Consider the following 23,928-nt stretch of genomic DNA (forward strand, 5'->3'; position numbering starts at 1 on the left):
GGTGTGAGTTGCTCTTTGTTCAGGCCACGTTGAATGTCACCACTAAGTAGATTTTGAGACAACTGTCCACTTCCACCACTAGTAGCTTAAGGGGGCTGTCATTCTCACTCTCTTCCATATGCACATAGATAGTCCATCTGAATAACAGTGCTCTTGATTGAATAATTTTTATCTTTCTTCCCTCAACTCTTTCCTAGCTACACATTCACATTTCTCCATCCTACACAGACCCTGTCAACATCTAAAATTCTACTGTCTCTCAAATACTGGTTTCAAATATCCCACTCCGTAACTGTTACCACCTACCCTTCTAGCTCACCTGATGACACATTGCCATTAGAACGTTTTAAACCTCTTGGAGACCTCCAATGCATTGACCCCACCTCTTTCACAATCTACCAGCTCTCCTAGCTTCACATTCTTCTTTGAGGAGCTTAGATGATTGCTGTTCAGTCACCAAGTCATGCTCAACTTTGTGTGACCTCATGGACTACAGCGTGCCAGGCTCTCAAGGGACTCTAAAGAGTCTTCTCCAGTCCAGCTCTCACATCCATACTTGACTACTGGAAAATCCATAGCCTTGACTATACGGACCTTTGTCGGCAAAGTGATGTCTCTGCTTTTGAATACATTGTCTAGGTTTATCATAGCTTTCTTTCCAAGGAGCAAGTGTCTTTTAATTTCATAGCTGTAGTCACTGGCCATAGTGATTTAGGAGCCTAGGAAAATAAAATCTATCACTGCTTCCACTTTCTCCCTTCTATTTGCCATGAAGGGATGGTACCACATGCCATGATCTTAGTTTTTTGAATGTTGAATTCCAAGCCAGCTTTTTCACTCTCCTCTTTCACCCTCTTAAAAAAGCTGTTAGGTTCCTCTTCACTTTCTGCAATTAGAGTGGTATCATCTGTCTATCTGAAGTTTTTGATATTTCTCCTAGCAATTTTGATTCTGGCTTGTGATTTATTTAGCCCAGCATTTCATATGATGTACTCTGCATATATGTAGAGAAAATCCTGAAGACTCCACAAAAACAAAATCAGAAAACAAAAAATTTAAAAAAAGACTTGGAACTAATAAATTCTATAAAGTTACAGGATACAAAATCAACATACAGGAATCAGTTGTGTTTCTATACACTTACAACAGAATATCTGAAAAATAGCATTGAAACATGTATATTACCATGTTTGTGAAGTAGATGACCAGTCCAAGTTCAATGTATAAAACAGGGCACTCAAAGCTGGTGCACTGGGATGACCCAGAGGGATGGTATGGGGAGGGAGGTGGGAGGAGGGGTTGGAACAAGGGGACACATGTACACCCGTGGCTGATTCATGTCAATGTATGGCAAAAACCACCAGAATATTGTAAAGTAATTAGCCTCCAATTAAAATAAATTAATTAAAAAAGATATGAATAAAGGATGAAAAGGAGATATAAAAAGAAAAAAATCAAGAAAACAATCTCATTTACAGTAGCATCGAAAACAATAAAATGCCAAAGAAAAAATTTAACCAAGTGAAAGATTTCTATTCTGAAAGCTATAGGATGTTAATGAAAAAACCAAAGACACAAATAAATAGAAATATATCCCTTGTTCATAGGTCAAAGAGTTAATTTTGTTAAAAATATCCCTGCCACCCAAAGCCATTTACAGATTCAATGTAATCCTTATCAAATTTCCAGTGGTATTTTTTCCAGAAAACAACAATGCCAAAATTTGTGTGGAACCACAAAACACCACAAATAGCAAAAGTAAACTTGAAACTTCCTGACTTCAAAATGATTTACAAAGCTATAATCCAAAACAGTAAGGTACTAGCATAAAAATAAGTATACAGAATAATGGAACAGAATTGAGGATCTAGAAATAAACCCATGCATATATGGTCAACTAATATTTGACAAGGGAGCCAGGAAAATTACATGGGTGAAAAATAGTCTCTTCAATAAATGGTGTTGGGAAAACTGGATATTCACATGCAAAAGGATGGAACTAACCCCCGATTTTACACCACTCACAAAATTAACTTGACATGGTTTATAGACTTAAACATAAGACCTGAAACCATAAAACTTCTTAAGGAACACAGAGAAAAATCTCCTTGAAATTGGTCTTGGTGATTATATTTTGGATATGACCAAAAGTGCAAGCAACAAAAGCAAAAATAAATAAGTGGGACGACATCAAACTAAAAAGCTTCTGTACAACCTTTAAATGATCATAAAATGAGACGTCAACTTACGGAGTGGGAGGAAACATTTATAATATCTAATAAGGGATTAATATCCAAAAACTATATATAAACTCACATAATTCAATAGGATAAAGAAAATAATGTGATTTGAAAATTAGCAAAGAACCAAAGTTCTATTTTTTTCACATAAGATATTCAAACGGCCAATCAGTTCAGTTCAGTTCAGTGGCTCAGTCGTGTCCGACTCTTTGCGACCCCATGAATCACAGCACGCCAGGCCTCCCTGTCCATCACCAACTCCCGGAGTTCACTCAAACTCATGTCCATCGAGTCAGTGATGCCATCCAACCATCTCATCCCCTGTCGTCCCCTTCTCCTCCTGCCCCCAATCCCTCCCAGCATCAGAGTCTTTTCCAGTGAGTCAATTCTTCGCATGAGGTGGCCAAAGTATTGGAGTTTCAGCTTTAGCATCAGTCCTTCCAATGAACATTCAGGACTGATTTCCTTTAGAATGGACTAGTTGGATCTCCTTGCAGTCCAAGGGACTCTCAAGAGTCTTCTCCAACACCACAGTTCAAAAGGTACATGTAAAAAGATGCTGAACATCACTGATCATCAGGGAAATGCAAATCAAAACCACAATGAGATATTACTTCACTTTATACCTATTAGAATGCCTATTATCAACGAGACAAGTAAAGTGGTGAGGATATGGGAAAAAAGGGAACATTTAAACCCTGTTGGTAGGACTGTAAATTGATCCAGCCACTATGGAAAACACTATGGAGGTTCCTTTAAAAATTAAAAATAGAATGATGATATAATCCAGCAATTCCACTTCTGGGTATATGCCCAAAGCAAACAAAATCACTATCTTGACAGATATCTTCACTCCCATGTTCATTGCAGAATTATTTACAATAGCCAAAAAAATGGAAACAAATTGTATTCATGGATGGATGGAGTTTTCTTCAGCCGTAAAAAGAAGAGAACATTGCCTTTGCAACAACATGGATGGACTTTAAGGGCATTACACTAAGCGAAATAAGTCACAAAAAGCCCCATTCTGTATGACCTCACATATATGACATCTACAAAAAATGAACTCATGAAAATACAGAGTAAATTGGTGGTTGCCACAGTTAGGGGAGTGGGTGAAAGCGATCAAAGGATGCAAACTACAGTTATAAGATGAATAAATTCTGGGAATGTACATGGTGACTATAGTTAACAGTACTGTACTGTGCCTTTGAAAGTTGCTAAGAGTAGACGTTAAAAGTTCTCAACACACACACACACACGACTGTAATGATGTGAGATCATGGATATTTTAACTAACCTATTGGAGCAATCATTCCACTAAATAATCTCTTCTTTCAAGTCTCTTATACCTTTCCTCCGTCATTCCTGTTAACCATTGTTTTTGTTTTTGTTTTTGTTTAATTGGCTTGTGTCATCACACACTCATGTATTTTTCCTACTTTCTTAGCCATACCATGTCAGTTTCCTTTGCTGCTCCTCTGCCTCATCTAACCTCTAAACACAGAAGTCTCTCATGTGTCAGTCTCATGCATGATATCCACCCTCTATAAGGAAATCCCAGGTGACCCCAGTGGTAATGAACTTGCCTGCCAAGGCAGGAGATGTAAGAACAGTGGGTTCAATCCCTGGGTTGGGACGACCCCCTGGAGAAGGGAATGGTAACCCACTCTAGTATTCTTTCAGGGATAATTCCATGGACAGAGGAGCCTGGTGGGTTACATAGGGTCACAAAGAGTTGGACATGACTGAAGTTACTTAGCACAGTATAACATACTCTCTATAAAATTTTTTAACTTTTTTCTCCTTAGGTGATGACAATAATTTTAAATTTACAGTTTTATTGAAATGTAATTCACATACCATAATACCCACAGAGTTGTACAACCATAACCACTAACTAATTTTGGTATATTTTCATCATTCCCAAAAGAAATCCCATACCCACTAATCACTCACCCCTTCAATCCATTCTCCCCTCACACCTTGCCAACCACTAATCCATTTTGTCTCTATAGATTTAAATATTTCAAATAAATGTAACCTATCATAGATGCTTATTTTTTGTGACTGATTTCTCTTACTTAGCATGTTTTCAAGGTTAATCCATTGTAACATGTATCAGAACTTCATTCCTTTTTATTGATGAATAATTTCCATACATCACAATGGCTTATTTAGTCATAAATTTGTGGGTATTTGAACTGTTTCTACTTTCAGCTATCATAAATGCTATGAACACTTGTATACAAGTTTTTGTTGAACATATGATTTTATTTCTCTTGGATACACCTAGGAATAGAATGCTAGTCATATGGTAACTGCTTGTTTAACATTTTGAGAAACTGCTGAACTGTTCTCTAAAGCAGGCTGAAATATTTTATAATCACAATCACACCAGAGGTTATGAGGTTTCTAAACTGCCTACATCCTCATCAACAATTGTTATTGTCTGTCTTTCTTATTAGAGCTCTCCTAGTGGGTCATAGTAAACACCCTCTTCCAATAACACAAGAGACCTTTACACATGGACATCACCAGATGGCCAATACTGAAATCAGACTGATTGTATTTTTTGCTGCCAAAGATGGAGACGCTCTATATAGTTGGCAAAAACAAGACCTGGAACTGATTATGGTTCAGATCATGAACTCCTTATTGCAAAGTTCAGATTTATAGTGAAAAAAGTAGGGAAAACCACTAGGCCATTCAGGTATGACCTGAATCAAATCCCTTATGATTATACAATGGAAGTGACAATAGATTCAAGGGATAGATCTGATTGATCTAATCTGCCTGAAGAACTATGGACAGAGGTTTGTAACATTGTACAAGACATCAAAACTGTCCCCAAGGGCTTCCCTGGTGGCTCAGTGGTAAAGAATCTGCCTGCCAATGCAGGGGAAACAGGTTCAATCCCCGATCTGGGAAGATCCCACAAACCACTCAGCAACTAAGGCCGTGAGCCACAGCTACTGAAGCTTGAGTGCCCTGGAGCCCATGCTCCACAAGAGAAGCCACCACAATGGGAAGCCCAAGCAGCAAAACTAAAGAGTCACTCCCCTCCTCCACAACTGGAGAAAAGACTAAGCAGGGATGAAGACCCAGCACAGCCAGAAATAAATAAATAAATAAATAAAATCCCTGAGAGCTTGAACTTAGATAGTCCGTGTTAGTTACTGTACCAGCATTTGTCTTTTTGTGAAGCCAATATCAGAAGACTTGCAGTCTTTAACACGTTCTTTATAAAATGTATACATTCTTCAAAACTATTTAAAGAGGAGTATTCCTGCATGCAGATAATCATGGTTTTGTTTGCCTCTGTAGATTACTAAAGCAAATTGTTTCATTTATTTTTTTAAATGCCCTTTGATGTTTCAAAACAAAAAGGAACTCTAATTCAATTGACTGACTTTAAGGTCAGGCATATCCACAGTCTTGAGAAGCACTTTGAGCAGATGGTTGCCTGGGTTCTCCAAGGAGGTGTGTGCTGGGTGGGGGTGGTCTCCAAGTGGCACACAGCCCCTCCCAACACTTTCGTACTCTGTTTAGAAGAATCATATCTACGAGGTCGTAATTCATGGTTCAGTTTCAGAAAAAGCATATTCATTGTACATTAGCCATTTAGAGGTCATTTAAATAACACAATGTTGTAAAAGACATGTAGAATTTTAAAACAATAAAGATTTGAACCTGTAAATGTGTGTGCCTTTTAAAGACGGAAACATTTTTAATATATTTGAGTGACTGCTGGGAAATGTGAAAGACTTGTTCTGTATCATATCAAAGACAATCATGTTTATCACAAAAATGTTCTTTAACTGTATGCTATGTAACAGGGTCAAACAGCCTTCTGAAGAGTAGAATTATGTAAACCCGGTCTTCAGATAAATGCCATGAACAGAGGCATTTAAATGAGCTGCCTGAGTGGATTGAGACTTGTTTCAGGTTTGTTGCTAGAGAACAATAATAAAATGTTTTTTTTTTTTTTCCAAAAAAAAAAAATATATATATATCCCTGAGAAAAGGAAGTGCAAAGGGGCAAAATGGTTGCTTGAGGAGGTCATACAAACAGCTGAGAAAAGAAGAGAAGCAAAAGGCAAAGGAGAAAAGGAAAGATGCACCCATCCGAATGCAGAGTTCCAAAGACTAGCAAGGAGAGATAAGAAAGCCTTCTTAAGTGAAAAATGCAAAGAAACAGAGGAAAACAATAGAATGGGAAAGACTAGATGTCTCTTCAGGAAAATTAGAGATACCAAGGGAATATTTCATGCAAAGATGGGCAGAATAAAGGACAGAAATGGTATGGACCTAACAGAAGCAGAAGATATTAAGAAGAGGTGACAAGAATACACAGAACTGTACAAAAACAGTCTTAATGACCAGGATAACCATGATGGTGTGATCACTCACCTAAAGCCAGACATCCTGGAGTGTGAAGTTAAGTGGGCCTTAGGAAGCATGACTTTGAACAAAGCTAGCGGAAGTGATGGAATTTCAGTTGAGAAATTTCAAACCCCTAAAGATGATGCTGTTAAAGTGCTGCACTCAATATTCTAGCCAATTTGGAAAACTCAGTACTGCCCACTGGACTGGAAAAAGTAGTTTTTGTTTCAATTCCAAAGAAGGGCAATGCCAAAGAATGTTCAAACTACCTCACAATTGCACTCATTTCACATGCTAACAAGGTAATGCTCAAAATCCTTCAAACTAGGGTTCAACAGTTCGTGAACCTAGAACTTCCAGATACATAAGCTAAATTTAGAAAAGGCAGAGGAACCAGAGATCAAACTACCAACATCTACTGGATCAGAGAAAAAGTAAGGGAATTCCAGAAAAGCATCTACTTCTGCTTCATTGACTGTGCTAAAGCCTTTGACTGTGTGGATCACAACAAACTGTAGAAAATCCTGCAATAGATGGGACTACCAGACCAACTTACCTGCTTCCTGAGAAATCTGTATGCAGATCAAGAAGCAACAGTTCCGTACATGAAAGAACGGACTGGTTCAAAATTGGGAAAGGAGTAAGTCAAGGTTGTATATTGTCACTATACTTATTTAACTTCTGTGCAGGGTACACGCAAAATGCCAGGCTGAATGAAGCAGAAACTGGAATCAAGATTGCCAGGAAACTCTAGAAAATAGTGAAGGACAGAGAATCCTGGCATGCTGCAGTTCATGGGGCCAGAAGGAGTCAGATACACTTAATGACTGAACATTGGAGGATGGGTGGAATCTGCTGAAGTATTGACTGTGGGACTGAAGAAGAGGGAGCAGGGAAGACTGACTCTCAGTTTCCTGGATGAGCAATGCAGTCAAGTGTGGGGACAGGTATAGTGATTAAGTGTAAGTGACAGAAGAAATGGGATTGAGGAAGTTATGTGACGAATTTGCTGTTTCATATGGACAGTTTGAGATAACCGTGAGACATTCCTTTGGGACTGCCAATTAAAGACTTCTCCAATATGAGTCACAGCTTCAGAAACTGATTTGGATAATATAACTTGAGAGTTTTCTGTCTATGAGATGGTATTTAAAGGATAAATATCTATGAAGTGCCGTGACCAAAAATGCCTAGAACATTCTTGAAAAATAACAAATTTATAGGACATAAACTTCCTGATTTCAAAAGTTACTACAGAGTAGCAGTCATCAAGATAATATAGCATTGGCATAAGGATAGAGGTAGAGATCAATGGAATATAATTGAGAATTCAGGAATAAATAACTAATTTATAGTCAATTGGTATTTGAAAAGAGTGCCAAGGAAATTCAGTGAGGTGAATTTGTCTTTTCAACAAATGATGATGTGACAATTGGATCAAAGCGAAAGTGAAAGTCCCTCAACTCTGTGACTCCATGGACTCTATAGTCCATGGACTTCTCCAGGCCAGAATACTGGAGTGGGTAGCCTTTCCCTTCTTCAGGGGACCTTCCCAATCCAGGGATCGAACCCAGGTCTCCCGCATTGCAGGCGGATTCTTCACCAGCTGAGCCACAAGGGAAGCCTGTCATATGCAAAAGGGTGAAGTCATAACTGTAACTCACAATATACATGAAAATTAATTCAAAAGGGATCAGTCTAAGACCATTGTTACCATTGTTTCCCCATCTATTTGCCATGAAGTGATGGGACTAGAAGCCATGATCTTAGTTTTCTGAATGTTGAGTTTTAAGTCAGCTTTTTCACTCTTCTCTTTCACTTTCATCAGGAGGATCTTTAGTCCCACTTCTCTTTCTGCCATTAGAGTGGTGTCATCTGCATATATGAGGTTGTTGATATTTCTCCTGGCAATCTTGATTTTGGCTTGTGATTCACCCAGCCTGGCATTTTGCATGATGTACCCCGCATATAAGTTAAATAAGCAGGGTGACAATATACAGCCTTGACATATTGCAACCTCCAAACCAAACGTCATACTTACTTGTCACCATATTCACTTTTAAAACCTTAATCCAGGCAACATTGTCTCCTAGATTACTAATTGGTGTCCCTGATTTTCCCCTGAAAGTCCATTTTCTACACAGCGATAATTTAATAAGAAAGCAAATTTTTTAGTCTCTTTCTTGAGTTTTCACTGAAATGAAATCTCAAATCTTTAACATGATGTATGAGGGGTGTTTCAAATCACCCCTCAGGATTTGAACCCACCTATCTTTCCCACCTCATCTTCTGATGTCTCCTCTTGCTCACAGGTCCCAGCCATATCAGCTTTCTCTTAGGTTTTCAAACAAGATGACCTTCTTCCTGGTTTGAGTCCTTGCACATGCTGCCTCCTCTGATTAAAATGTTCCTCCCACCACTGTGACTCTCTACTATTCCATAGATAGTTCCTTTGACCCATCTGTTCTTGGCTTAAGTATCATCTCCTAAGAGAATTTTCTTTGGTGACTGTATGTCTAAATTCTTTTATCTTCTTTCACTGTCACATAGCTGTTGCTTTCAACACATTTATTACACTTTATAAGTATTAATTTGTTTATATGCTTGGTTATTGTCTGTCTTTCTCAATAGGTTATAAGATCTATGCAAGAAGCAACCGTGTCTGTTCTTTTTTACCATTGTATCCCCAGTGCTAAGCACACACAATAAGCGCTCATTAAATCGGTACTTGAATCTCTCATTTTTACCCATTAAAAAGTAATAATAGGGGACAGTTACATAATTCTTAGTCTAGACCAGGCACTGTTACATACCCTCTATGTGGAGCAATTTATTTAAAACTCACAAGAAACTTATGAGGTGAATTCTATTCCATTTTTAAAGGAAATCGGGTTACATAGAAGGTAAGCAACTTCCTCGATGTCACCCAGACAAGGCATGAGCAAGCTTAGAGTTAGAAAGCCAGCCCTCCGGCCCTCTCACCTATGTCTGTAACCCCTGTGCCACACTGATGTACACCCGGAAGGCATGGGAGGGGACTTTGGGCTTGATGTAGGGAGCTGATATCTTCTCCTACTCTTGTCTCTGCATGCAAACTTGGCAAGAATAGATGGAGCAATTAGTATGAGGATCTCAAACAATTCTGAGTGAAAAAATGGCACCTTGTTGAATGTTTTCCTTTCTGAGATTCAGAGATAAAGGAGTATTATGGGATGGGAGCCTGTGCCTCCTAAAAATAGAATTGCAAGGACAAGGAGGATAGCCAGGAGCTCCAAGTAAAACACCCTTGAGGAAGTTAGAGTCTAGGCTGGTGACCTCGGATCAGTAAAACAAAGGTGGGTGGTTGAAACAGTGAGGTCTTGCAGGTGCAGCTATTGGTCCTAGGAGAAAATGACTAAACCCAGGAGCATGTGAAAATAAAAGAGTTGCAGATGGATCAGAATGACAATGAGATATCGTCTCATACCTGTTAGGAAGGCTTTTCACAATTGCTGGTATGGATGTAGAGAAAAGGAAACCCTGTTGGTGGGAACGTACAGTCATCATGGGAAACGTATGACAGTTTCTCAAAAAGTTAAAAACTGTACTACCATATCATCCAGGAATCCTGCTACTGGATATATATTTGAATAAGTTAAAATCAGTATCTCAGAGAGTTATCTGCATACTCATGTTCACTGAAGCATTATTCACAATAGCCAAGATAAGGAAACAACTGAAGTGTCTGTCATTTGATGGATGGATAAAGAAGCTGTGATATATATTTGAATATTTTCATCCAAGAGAAAGAAATAATGCCTGCTATATGTGACGACATGGATGGACATTGAAGGCATTCTGCTAAGTGAGATAAGTCAGACAGGGGACAAACGCTGTATAATATCACTTTTGACTCTGAACTTGTAAAAACAGAAGGGAGAATAGAAGTTATAAGGAGCTGGAGATAGGGAAATTGGGGAGAAATTGTTTTAAGGGTAAAAACTTATGACCAGTAGGTAAGTTCTAGAGAGTTAATACACAACATAGTGATTATAGTCAACACTATTGTATTGTATATTGTATGTACTGTATACATTCTATTGTATGTATTTGTACAATATTGTATACATTTCAACATTACTAAGAAACTAAGTCTTAACTGTTCTCAATGTTGTATTATAAATTTCAACATTACTAAGAAATTAAATCTTCACTGTTCTCAAAGTTGTATTATAAGTTTTAACATTACTAAGAAACTAAATCTTAATTGTTCTCAATGCACACAAAAAGTGATAAATATGTAAGATGGAGGAAGTGTTAGCTAATACTACTATAGTAATCCCATTGCAACACACAAATTACCAGACCAACACATTGTTCACCTTACACTTACAGTGTTATGTGTCAATTATATCTCAATTTAAATATATATAAACATAATTGAAGTGGGAAGTCACACACTGGGCCCTACTGTGCACTGGATAGGCCTTAACCTTCATACTATCATCTGGCTCCGTAGCGTGCGTACGCACACACACACACAGACACACACATACACACACAGTTCCTTGACATATCAGGATGTGTTCAGAATATCTTGGCGGTTTGCGTTCTTAGAACATCACTGTTTTTCCCATGTTCAAAGTATGTTCTGGTTTAAGTGCGGCTTCTTGACAACCAGCTTGCTCTTTCTTCGAGTCTCACTAAGCCCCATGCAGTGGGCCTACCAGAATTCTGTGCTCCTGGGGCCCTGTAGATGTTAACAGAATGACAAGGAATGGTGGTAGACCACATGTCACAGGCATCTCTCCTGCCCTATTAGAGTTACTAAAACATACCAAGATAAAATTACTAAGGCTCTTAACAGAGCACTGGCAGGCCACCGAACTGAGCTCAGGGACTTGTGAACGTGGAGCCGTGTGCAGTAGTGCTGTGCCCTGGTCATCAGCGAGTCACTGGCGCTTAACTCCACAGGCCTGGATGAGACCACCCATGAGGAAATAGAAAGAACAAGTGGTCTCAGACATAAGCACTGTGTTGGTTCAACACTTTGAGATTGATCTGAGGAGAGAGTCCATAAAGGAGAGGCTGAGAAACCAGCCAGGAAGGTCGGTGGTCACGATATGAAGAACTACCTGGCCATAATGCTCTTACAGTATGTTCTGAGACTCTCGTTCAGTGACAGAATAAACAGGATGACACTGATGTGTGAAGGTCTCACTACTGAGATTCTGGTATAACTACCAGTACTGTGGGGTGCATAGGCAGAGGTGAGTCATTTAATTGAGGTGGACTGGGATATTAGTGCTCTCATGGAGAAGCACAGTAAACATTCAAGCTTTCTTTTTGCTGTTGTTTTTTAATTGAAGTGCAGTTGATTTACAATATGGTGTTAGTTTTAAGTATACAGCAAAGTGATGCAAAATAATTCAATTATATATAACTGAATTTATATATATATATATATATATATATATATATATATATCAGATCAGATCAGTCGCTCAGTCGTGTCCGACTCGTTGCGACCCCATGAATCACAGCACGCCAGGCCTCCCTGTCCATCACCAACTCCCGGAGTTCACTCAGACTCACGTCCATCAAGTCAGTAATGCCATCCAGCCATCTCATCCTCTGTCGTCCCCTTCTCCTCCTGCCCCCAATCCCTCCCAGCATCAGAGTCTTTTCCAATGAGTCAACTCTTCGCATGAGGTGGCCAAAGTACTGGAGTTTCAGCTTTAGCATCATTCCTTCCAAAAAAATCCCAGGGCTGATCTTCAGAATGGACTGGTTGGATCTCCTTGCAGTCCAAGGAACTCTCAAGAGTCTTCTCCAATGCTATATATATATATATATATATATATATATATATATATATATATATATATTTTGGGCTTCCCTGGTGGCTCAGAGGTTAAAGTGTCTGCCCGCAATGTGGGAGACTTGGGTTCAATCCCTGGGTCGGGAAGATCTCCTGGAGAAGGAAATGGCAATCCATTCCAGTATTCTTGCCTGGAGAATCCCATGGATGGAGGAGCCTGGTGGGCTACAGTCCATAGGGTCACAAAGAGTCGGACATGACTGAGTGACTTAACCACTAACTAATATTTCTTTCAGCTTATTTTTCATTATAGTTTATTAAAAGATTTCAAATATTGCTCCTGTGTTATCCAGTAAACACTTGCTTATCTATTTTATGTATAGTAGTGTAATCTGTTAATCTCATACTCCTAATTTATCCCTCACACTCCTTTCCCCTTTGGTAACCATAAGTTTGTTTTCTACATCTTCTGTTTTACAGATCCATTTGTATTATTTTTTAGATTCTACCTGCAACATCATATAGTATTTATCTTACTTCATTTAGTATGATAACCTCTAGGCCCATCCATGTTGCTGCAAACGATAACTCTTCATTCTTTTTTATGCCCAGTATTCCATTGTATATATGTACTTCTCTATCTGTTCATCTATTGACAGACTGCTTCCATGTCTTGGCTGTTATAAGCAGTGCTGCTGTGTGCATTGGAGTGAACATATCTTTTTAAATTAGAGTTTTCATCTTTTCCAGATGTATGCCCAGGAGTGTGATTTCTGGCTCAAACAGTAGCCCTATTTTTAGTTTTTAAAGGAACCTCCATAGTGGCTGCACCAATTTACATTCTCCACCAGTGTGGGAGGGCTCCCATTCTCCATACCCTTTTCAGCACTTACTTGTAGACATTTTGATGATTAGCGATCCTGACAGGTGTGAGGTAATACCTCATTGTGGCTTTGATTTGCATTTGAAAGCAAGTTTTAAATAGACTTCGGGTTCAGAGAGATGCTCTCAAGGAAATTTTGGTTAGGTGCCTCTATTTGGGACCCAGCTTCCCTGGTGGCTCAGACGGTAAAGCGTCTGCCTGCAGTGCAGGAGACCTGGGTTTGATCCCTGGGTTGGGAAAATCCCTTGGAGAAGGAAATGGCAACCCACTCCAGTACTCTTGCCTGGAAAATTCCATGGACTGAGGAGCCTGGTAGGCTACAGTCCATGGGATCACAAAGAGTCGGACACAACTGAGTGACTTCAGTTTGAGTTTCCAGTGTTCTTGCCTGGAGAATCCCAGGGACTGGGGAGCCTGGTGGGCTGCCGTCTATGGGGTTGCACAGAGTTGGACATGACTGAAGTGACTTAGCAGCAGCAGCAGCAGCAGTAGCCTCTATTTGGGACTATTTCTACTGGTGCTGTGGTAGCAGGTGTATGTGGTTTTCCCTTAAGACAAACTCTACCTGGTAGGTGATGGCAGCTGCTTATAGCAGTAACCCTGCCAAGTGGGCCAGAACTCTGGACATTCCTAGCATATATCTTGGAATGCAACTTCTCACCTGACCCAAAAAGAAGAGTTACAATTATCCCAGAACACCAATTTGGCTTTCCTTTTACAATTGGGCTTGGTATCCTGCACTGAGCCCAGTGGACTAAGGAACTGGGTGTCTGTGAACCTGTGCTGCCCCACTCCTGGCTTGGCTCTTCCATCGCCTGTTGGGCTCTTCTCCTTCCTCTGGAGTGGCCTGGACTGGTCGGTCCTTATCATCAGCCATGCCACAAACCCTGGAAATGTGCACCATGTTATTTTCTCCTGACTGCGGACAGCAGTGCTGGTGGAGGTGTGTGCGCTCGGGGCTCGGAGGCCCATTACTGGGCGGCGACAACAGCGCAGGTGAAGCTGGCGACCTTGGTGCATCAGGTGAACACGGGCTGGAAGGGGCGGCGTGGGTGGATGTTGCAGTGAAAGCAGCTTGGGGCTCCCATGGTGTAGAAAAACAATGTTTCCTGGCTTTAGACAGTGAGCTGCTTAGGATCTCTTAAAATCAGCATTACTGAGGTGCAATTTCTATGTCGTAAAACACAGTACTATGTTTTTTGGTACATGAATTGTAAACTTAGTCGCTGTTCCAGTTTTGGAACATTTGTCATCATTGTATAACATCCCTTCAGTGTCCCTTTCCTGTCAATTCCCATTTTCTTACCCAGCCCCTGGCAGCCTCTGAATTGCTTTCTGCTGAAGATTTATCTTCTCCGATAAATGGAAACTTATATGTGATCTTCTGTGTCTGGCTTCTTTCACTTAGCATATTTTTGAGGTTCATCTTTATTGTTCCAGTGTAAGTGCTTCTTTTTTGGTGATGATGGGCCAAGGAACTCCAGAGGTTAGAGATGGGGGTTGTACAAAGCTATATAGGAATAAGAGACCATTCTCACTGACCTAGGGAGGGTTTGTGCTAACAAAACAGATAAAGAACATGGTAACATTGGTCCTGATGTCTCAAGGACAGTGGTGATGATGATCAAAGCTGAAAAGTTAAAGAAATAGCTAAATTCTAGTTAAATTCTGTGGTTCATTCAGATGTTACTTGACCTGTGTTGAGCTTATTTATATCTACATCCACTCTGTTCACACTCCAGAGTTTTAGAAAAGTTAGACACCTTATTTGGGGAGGTATCTGGTAAAACTGAAGCAGGAAAGAATCAGGGCTCCTTGGAGAAACAGCTGATTGCAGGGCTGGGGCACATCAAGTATAAGATGAGCCTGATCATCTTGTGCCAGAAGTAAGAAAGGCTCAAGAACATTATAGAGTCATGTTGAACACAGGCACCAGACTGTGGACAGGTCAGTCTTGGGCAATTTTACCATCATAGTAAGTGATGATAGGAATGCACTGTACAATAAAATAAAAGTGTCCATACTAATATAAATGAATAATTAATTAATGGAGAAAGGACACCTGTATCAGTAGGTCTCTAACAACTGCCAAAAGAATAATGGAATTATAAAAAAAATCATTTGCCTTTCACCATAGTAATACTTGATTCAGGCAAGAAAAATCAACATATGCTAAAACCAATAGGTAAAAGTGTGTGAAAGAACAAGATATTAACATGGTTTCAAGGTGTCTCCCTATAAAATACTTATAAATTGCTCACTAATTTGTAAGTTTCAAATACAAATTAACTTCAGAGTTTGTAGTTTTTCTAGTAGTCATGTATGGATGTGAATGTTAGACCATAAAGAAAGCTGAGCGCTGAAGAAGTGATGCTTTTGAACTGTGATTGTTGGAGAAGACTCTTGAGAGTCCCTTGGACAGCAATGAGATCCAAACAGTCAATCCTAAAGGAAATCAGTCCTGAACATTCACTGGAAGGACTGATGCTGAAACTGAAACTCCAATACTTTGGTCACTTAATGTGAACTGACTCATTGGAAAAGACTCTGATGGAGGGAAAGACTGATGACAGGAGGAGGAAGGGGACCAGAGGATGAGATGGTTGGAATACATCACCAACTTAATGGACATGAGTTTGAGCAAGCTCTGCGAGTTGGTGATGGACAGGGAAGCCTGGTGTGCTGCAGTCCATGGGGTTACAAAGAGTCAGACAGGAATGAGCGATTGAACTGGAGAGTTTGAAAAAAGCTGGAAAATGTATTTTTACCAAATGATGAAAGCTACCACGACCAGGCATAGAACAAATTCATATCATGTGTTTTCTGATAAGGTCATGAAAAATACACAGTATTTATTTTTTTGAAGTGTTCCAACCAAAAATAACACAACTTGAGGAAAATTAAACAAACTCAAACTATGGGATTTTCTATAAAGTAACTGCCTTATACTTTTGAGACTATTTTAACTAGTTCACACTTTATATGAATTTCTTTCATTTTTAGCTGTGCCAGGATCCCATCCAGGTGGTATGCATTCTTTATGGTGAAGTGTTAACATATCAAATTATTCATTTCAGAAATCTGGTATACTTTCCATATTTAATTATAGAAAATTCATGTTGTTTGTGAAATTTACCTGCCTTCCCCTCACACACAAAAAACCCCAAGAGTCTCAATTCTTCTTTTTTGTATCCAAAATGTGTTTATTGGGATGGCTTCCCATTCATCTTGATACAGGATACTTTTAGTGCTGCTTCTGCCTCAAGGAGCATCCTTCTGTAAGCCTTGCTTTTCCTCTTGTAGGCTGGCAGAGGACAGTAGAGCAGCCAGCACACAGAACTACTGTGTCTGTACATGGCTAAAGACTGTGGTGATTTTACAGCATCCTGGACATTTCACATCCATGAAATAGCAATTAGGATTCTGCATCAGGCACTTTTTCTTGTTTCTTCTTCTCTTCTGGACGGAGATGGAGATCCTTTGCCAGAGGCATGTTCTCATGGGGAGCTCATCACTGCCAGAAAGGCAATTCTTTACAAAAAAATAAACTGTAATGTTAGGTCTATGTGCAAAAATAGAAAGGATATTGTGCCTCTAAGTTAACAATTGCAGGTTAAGATTTACTTTGTCTGCATATTTTTACTGACTGACTTATTTCTTATTTCAGTTCAGTCGCTCAGTCATGTCCGACTCTGCGACCCTGTGGACTGCAGCACACCAGGCTTCCTTGTCCATCACCAACTCCCAGAGCTTGCTCAAACTCATGTCCATCGAGTTAGTGATGTCATCCAACCATCTCATCCTCTGTTGTCGCCTTCTCCTCCTGCCTTCAATCTTTCCCAGCATCAAGGTCTTTTCCAATGAGTCAGTTCTTCCTATCAAGTGGCCAAAGTATTGGAGCTTCAGCTTCAGTATCAGTCCTTCCATAGAATATTCAGGACTGATTTCCTTTACGATTGACAGATTTCCTATTTCAAGGCAAGTATGAATCTGTGGCATGATGACATGACTCAGTTTCTTAAAAATTTAATTAATTGACTAGTCCCTGTATCTTTGGTAATTCTCTTCAAAAAAAGAAAAATAAGGAATAGGCTTTGTTTGTGGGGATTCAAGTCTAATGGACCACATGCACTCATATGCAGAGTATGTGCATGAGAGTCACAGAGGTCAGTACCATCACCACTGTCTCTGTGAGAAATGAAGGCCCGGAGATTCTGACGGTTAAGACTGTGATCACGAGTAACTCAACTTCAGACCCTAACTCTGTTCTCACTTTGCAGCCTTACCTTGGGCAGGTGATTCACTTGTCTTAAAGTTCTATAAAATGGGGAAGGAATTCTACCTCAGGACTGTTATACAGAAGAGTGATATATAAGGCATATGAAGCAATTAGTATAATCCTGATATGTAATAGTAAGTTCTCATAAGTTATGTTGACTGTGATTATAATAAATACTCACTTGAAAACTTTATAATACACAAATGAGGTAGGGAATACCTAACCCTATGGAGAGTAAAGAAAATCAGATTATATGAACCCCTTATTTAGGGACGTGAACCACAGTTTACTTCTTTCTGATAGCCCTACTCACAGTGGCTGCTATCCACATTTTCTCTCCCCAATTCAGAAATCTCATTCTGAATACAAGAGTATACTCCTACTTCTAAATTAAGGCATGTGTCCCCACAAACACTTTCTTTAAACTCAAAGAAAGCAATGTGCTTGAAACACTGTAAACTTGCCAAAAATCTGAATGGCAATGATAATAAAGGAAAATACAGACTACATGATTTAAAAAAATGGTATTTGGGGGAAATAGTAAGAGCACAGAGGTTGCTTGAGCAGTAGAAATGGAAACTGATGAATCATTTTTCTTTGTGATACAGGCTCACCACCCACAGCCAAAATACATTCTACAAAACCAAAGCCACTATCCTTCCTTAGTCAATACCTGTCTTCCTTCCTATAAAGCTCTCTCTCTCATAATCCCTATAAACTTTGCACAGAATACAAGCTCACTCATAATCAACCCACCTTATTATTGTTTGCCACTATACAATATCATAGTAGTTCAAAAACATTTATAGAGCATGTAACATAAATATCCATATTACTATCTATGCAAAATGTTATGGAGTTTATAAAGATGATTAAGATGATACAGTTTGACCTACAGTTAATTCAAACAGAGGTCAGCAAATTATGGCCTGAGGGGTCAAATCTGGCCATAACATTTGGTTACACGTTGTCTGTGACTGTTTTACTTGTACAACAGAGTATCAGTTATGACCAAGATCATGCTTTTCAAAGCTGAAGATATTTATTGTTTTGGCCGTTTACAGAAAACGTTTCCCAACCTCTGTAACAGGAGATGCAACTACAATAAAAATGCCTTACTGCACTGAGTGCCAATTAAAAAGCTACAAATAAAGAATTAAAAGAGTTCAGAAAGTTGGAGCGGTCACTTTTAGCAGTGTCATTTTGAGGAAACTTTTGAAGGAGGTACCAATAGAAACAGGACTAGAAGAATAAAAATGCAGATTGGTTACAAACTTCTGGGTAACAAAACATGATGAAAATATATGAAGCGAAGAAAAAGTAAGCGAGAGGATGGAGCTTACCCATTAGATTAGGCATTATTCTCTTATGATAATATTCAGAGGCATTTTCATCCTTACCATTTTTCTAATGTGCATGTATGTTTTATACAAGTCAAATTCCATATGCCGCTAAGATTCTCTCTTAATTATATACTTGCTTTCCAGCTGGTAACCCCACTCTAATGCAGCAAACTCACAGATATGAATTTGGTAACATTATAATGACATTTTCTGAAACTGTGCCTTAATATAACCTTCTTAAATCTTTTTCTATCATTTGATATTCAATATTTATTCAGCATTGAAAGAGATACTGTTTACCTTCCAAAACAAAATTATATGACTTTACAACAATTTGCCAAGATTATCACTGCTCTGCTCTTCTCATTTGTGTTTGTTCCTTTTTGCTAAAGTTCCATTAGGTAAAAAAGCTAGATGGACTAGTAGGACTTCCAGTCTTCAAACACTACAAATTATTTTGCTTTAATCAGAAAGGGTAGATTATATTAACAGGTCTAGGAGAGTTACTTTTAAAAGCTCTTGGAAACTAAGTTTTCATAAAAAAATTTATTGCACAAAGACAATTTATGCTTACATGTAAAAATATCTTAGGTTCAATATGAAAAACTGCTGCCATATTACCTTTTGGCTAAGTATTGAGATAGTTACATTTTTATAACTTGATTTATATATGTACAACCTAGGTAAAATGTGAACTACAAAACAAAATTTCCAGTATTTGTAAGTAAGAAAAAATGGTTGTCTTATTTGAAATACATATAATTCTTAAGAATAGGCATAACATGTAAAACTTGAAGTATTATAGATTGGGCCAAAAAAAAAAAAAAATCTAGGGCGGAAGAGGAACAACAGAGACCGGGAACACGGGACTGAGAGACAAAGCAAACAAGCACAACCGAGAAGCCCAAACTCATACGATGCTCTGCCGATGTGAAGAGATGAGAAAACAATGGGCTTTCAAAGTTGAAGACTAAAATGTTTTACTATTTCAACATAAAATTCCTTGGGAACTCTCAAAGTATGTACATGGTTCTGGAACAAGATTCTTACTTCTTAGCTTATTAACAATGTGTACATTTGAAAATAATTATATACAATACTTCAAACAAACCATTCAAGATTGCATTTAAGCAATGACATCCAAGGAAACAGAACTCAGGCACTGTGAAACACTTAGGGCATATGGTATCTTCAGGACTAAATGTTCTCTTCCTTGTTGACAGTCTTAAGTCTTCATTACACATATGTTGCTTTTAAAGTTGTTTTCTTACAGTGACAATCATCTTGATGGGCCAAACCCAGTTTCATTTTCTCCAGTACTGCAAAAATTAAAAACAACAACAAAAAGAAAATAAGCTTCTCTGTTCACAAAGAAGAGAAACAACAGTTTACAGTCAAAAAAATTAGAATAAGACAAACATGTAATCCTTAATAGAAAAAGACAAAGAACAACAACATAAACTTCAGGTAATTCTAGTTTATATGAGCAAATATTTTGGGGAAGGAATGTTTGCTAACTGTAAGCTCAAGATGACTTCATTATTAAATAGCAGACAAATCTAGAACTAGGAAGGCAAAAATTCCACTGAATTCTGCAGTGACAGATGATTAATATTCTGAGTAATAAGCTTAGTTCTTGGTGCAACATTTTTAGAGACTGTGAAAATTATTAATTTATTCCACACATTGTGAAGCCAATGTACAATACAGAGTACAGAAATGGTTTGGGAAAAAATAAAAGGAAGCAGTGCTGAAAGAAGAACAAAGATCCAGTAAAGAATTTTTTTGGAGACATTAACAAAGATGTGTGGGGCCATTAATGTAACATTAATTCATTAACAAAGATGATGCTATTAAAGTGCTGCACTCAATATGCTAGCAAACTTGGAAAACTCAGCAATGGTCACAGGACTGGAAAAGGTCAGTTTTCATTTCAATCCCCAAGAAGGACAATGCCAAAGAATGTCCAAACTACTGTACAATCATGCTCATTTGACATGCTAACAAGGTAATCCTCAAAATCCTTCCAGCTAGGCTTCAACAGTACATGAACCAAAAATTTCCAAATGTACAAACTGGATTTAGAAAAGACAGAGGAACTAGAGATCAAATTGTCAACATCCACTGATTCATAGAAAAAACAAGAGAATTCCAGGAAAACATCTACTTCTGCTTCATTGACTGCACTAAAGTCTTTGACTGTGTGGATCACAACAAACTGTGGAAAATTTTTAAAGAGATGGGAACACCAGACCACCTGACTTGCCTCCTGAGAAACCTGTGTGGAGGTCAAGAAGCAACAATTAGAACTGGACATGGAACAACAGACTGATTCCAAAGTGGGAAAGGAGTACATCAAGTCTGTATATTGTCACCCTGCTTATTTAACTTCTGTGCAGAGCACATCATGTGAAATGCCGGGCTGGATGAAGCACAAGCTGGAATTAAGACTGCCAGGAGAAATATCAATAACCTCAGATATGCAGATAACTAAAGAGCCTCTTGATGAAGGTGAAAGAGTGAAAAAACTGGCTTAAAACCCAACATTCAAAAAATGAAGACCATTGCATCTGGTTTTATCACTTCGTGGCAAATAGATGTGGAAAATGTTGAAAATGGTGGCTGATTTCATTTTCCGGGGCTTCAAAATCAATGCGGACGGTGACTGTAGCCACAAAATTAAAAGACACTTGCTCCTTGGAAACTTTATGTTTTGGTCAATGGAATATTTTATATTTCTGTTCTTTATTCCTAATGGTAAAATAAGGTCCATATAATGTAAAATCAGAAATAATGTTCTGATCTCTTCTCCTCTGGGCATCTTTTGCATCTGTGCCTTCTCAAACTAGATGAGAGAGTACAGCAGTTACAGTGGAAACATTCTACACACGGTTTAAGTACTAAGGTCCGTACATAAAGGTAAAACGGAATATAAATAAAATGAATAAAAGCAAAATAGGAAGCTTTCCCCTCAGGACTGAGGCAAAAAAACTAATTCTTTGTTTGAATAGCAGATGGAGCAGATGGCTTGTATTTAGAGGCCATGTTGTACCACAAAAAACCCCAAAGAACCTTCAATACTGGAATCACATTCAGCATGGTAAGATGTCATGTTTATGGGAGGAACGTAGGACCTGAATTACTTCGGAGAGAGTCCCTGACACATCTGTTAGATACGGGGGAAATGCTGGCATAATAAACATACTCTTTCCTCCTTTCATGATGTATGTTTTAATCTCAAGTGTGAGAGTGTGTGTGTACAGCTGGCTTCTCTTCATCAAAGGTGCGCTGGGGCTGCACATTCCTGTGACCTTCTGCTGGGCCCTGTACTCTTCCTCCTCAAATACCAAAGGGGTTAAGGAAGGGTTCTTGCCAGATGGATGGCAGTGGGATGTGCTCTTAGTATGCTGAGCGGAACTCACCTAAAATTTCCAATCTGTTCAAAAATTTTTACATTTAGTGTGCCAAAAATATATCTCTAACCTGAATCTATATTCATCCAATTAAATATGTATTAAGATTAATGGAAATCACCCCCATCCCCTTCTCCAGACTTTTACCATCAATCAATGAAGAAAGACAGACAGGAAAAAGCAGAAACTAGAAAGAAATGGGCTGCAATATGAGAGATTTCCATTGAAAGGCATAGTTTTAGATCATGAAGTGACCCAAACTAAGTGGTCTCCATCTTTTTGCACAGACAAGACTAGAAAGCCCTATAAGATGATTTTGAAGGGAAAAAGACCTCTGATGATGCAATTTCAAAGACAATGACCCAAATAAAAGTGGTTTTCAGTGGAAAATTTCCACCACTAGTAGGTGGGTGTTGCTAGGCAACAAACATTACAGTGTTTAATCTCAACCCTTCCTAGCAAATGGCATGATGGAATAAAATAAGCCTTTCGGCATGTCAACATAGCACCTGTATCTGGCAATTTTTCAGTCGTTTTTAAGAATATTTCTTTAATGCAGGAAGAACTTCTGTTAACATGTCTACCTCCATTTTGTAAAAAATTGGTTCTATAATCCATAATGATTACTAGGAAAGCACTAAAATTAGCATAAAATCAATTAGCAAAATGCATCCTTATAATAAATGCTGAGGGACAAAGAAACACATGTTGATCATCAAAACTTGAGTGTGCATGTGATTTACTAGGATCAATACTTAGCAAATGCATATGTAAGAATGTGAATTTCGAAGGAAAACATATTCCCTCAGAGATTAGTTAAGAAACAACTATGCATGTATATACTTTTATAATCTGAAAAGACTTAGGTGAAGTTAAGACCTTGTTTGGACTTCCCTGGTGGCTCAGAGGTTAAAGCGTCTACCTCCAATGCAGGAGACCCGGGTTCGATCCCTGGGTCTGGAAGATCCCCTGGAGAAGGAAATGGCAACCCACTCCAGTATTCTTGCCTGGAGAATCCCATGGTCAGAGGAGCCTGGTGGGCTACAGTCCACGGGGTCGCAAAGAGTCGGACACGACTGAGTGACTTCACTTTCACTAAGACCTTGTTTAGTGTCTCTGGTACCTTTCAATACCTAAGCAAATTCCAATTAAAATTAATGTCTTAATGTTACTCATATTGATATTGTTTGTTGTATAATAGTATGAACACAGGTGACAGTTAAAAAAAATCTTTATTATTATTTTTTGGCTGTGTGGGTCTTCGTCGCTGCACGGACTTTTCTCCAGCTGTGGGGGCTGGGGGGCTACCCTCTAGTTGCATTGTTCGGGTTTCTCACTGTGGTGGTTCCCCTTGTGCAGCACGGGCTCTCGGTCACGGGGGCTTCAGTAGTTAGACGGCTCCCAGGCTCTAGAGCACAGACTCAATAGTTATGGTGCATGGGCTTAGTTGCTCCGCATGATGTGGGATCACCTCAGATCAGGGATCCACCCATGTCTCTTGCACCGGGAGGCAGATTCTTTACCACGGAGCCACCAGGGAAGCCCTCACAGATGACATATTTAAAGAAACTTGAAAGACAAGCA

At 38.9% G+C, this 23,928-nt stretch overlaps 1 protein-coding gene and 1 pseudogene across 2 annotated transcripts in view; both read right to left on the reverse strand.

Moving 5' to 3' along the window:
* Positions 1-16,062: 16,062 nt before the first annotated feature.
* On the reverse strand, positions 16,063-17,035 carry LOC113882833 (annotated as a pseudogene).
* A 2,423-nt stretch (positions 17,036-19,458) lies between these two features.
* Positions 19,459-23,928, reverse strand: part of PIK3C3 (phosphatidylinositol 3-kinase catalytic subunit type 3) — a 165,776-nt gene continuing 161,306 nt past the window's right edge. Inside the window, exon 24 of one of the 2 annotated variants that reach the window (XM_027526401.1) lies at positions 19,459-20,250. In XM_027526401.1, coding sequence (XP_027382202.1) covers positions 20,236-20,250 — 15 coding nt within the window. In that variant the 3' untranslated portion in view covers positions 19,459-20,235. The remainder of the gene's footprint in view (positions 20,251-23,928) is intronic. The other variant, XM_027526400.1, reaches the window with a different exon arrangement.

The sequence above is a fragment of the Bos indicus x Bos taurus genome, chromosome 24 (assembly GCF_003369695.1).
Source record: "Bos indicus x Bos taurus breed Angus x Brahman F1 hybrid chromosome 24, Bos_hybrid_MaternalHap_v2.0, whole genome shotgun sequence".
Taxonomy (NCBI): Eukaryota; Metazoa; Chordata; class Mammalia; order Artiodactyla; family Bovidae; genus Bos; species Bos indicus x Bos taurus.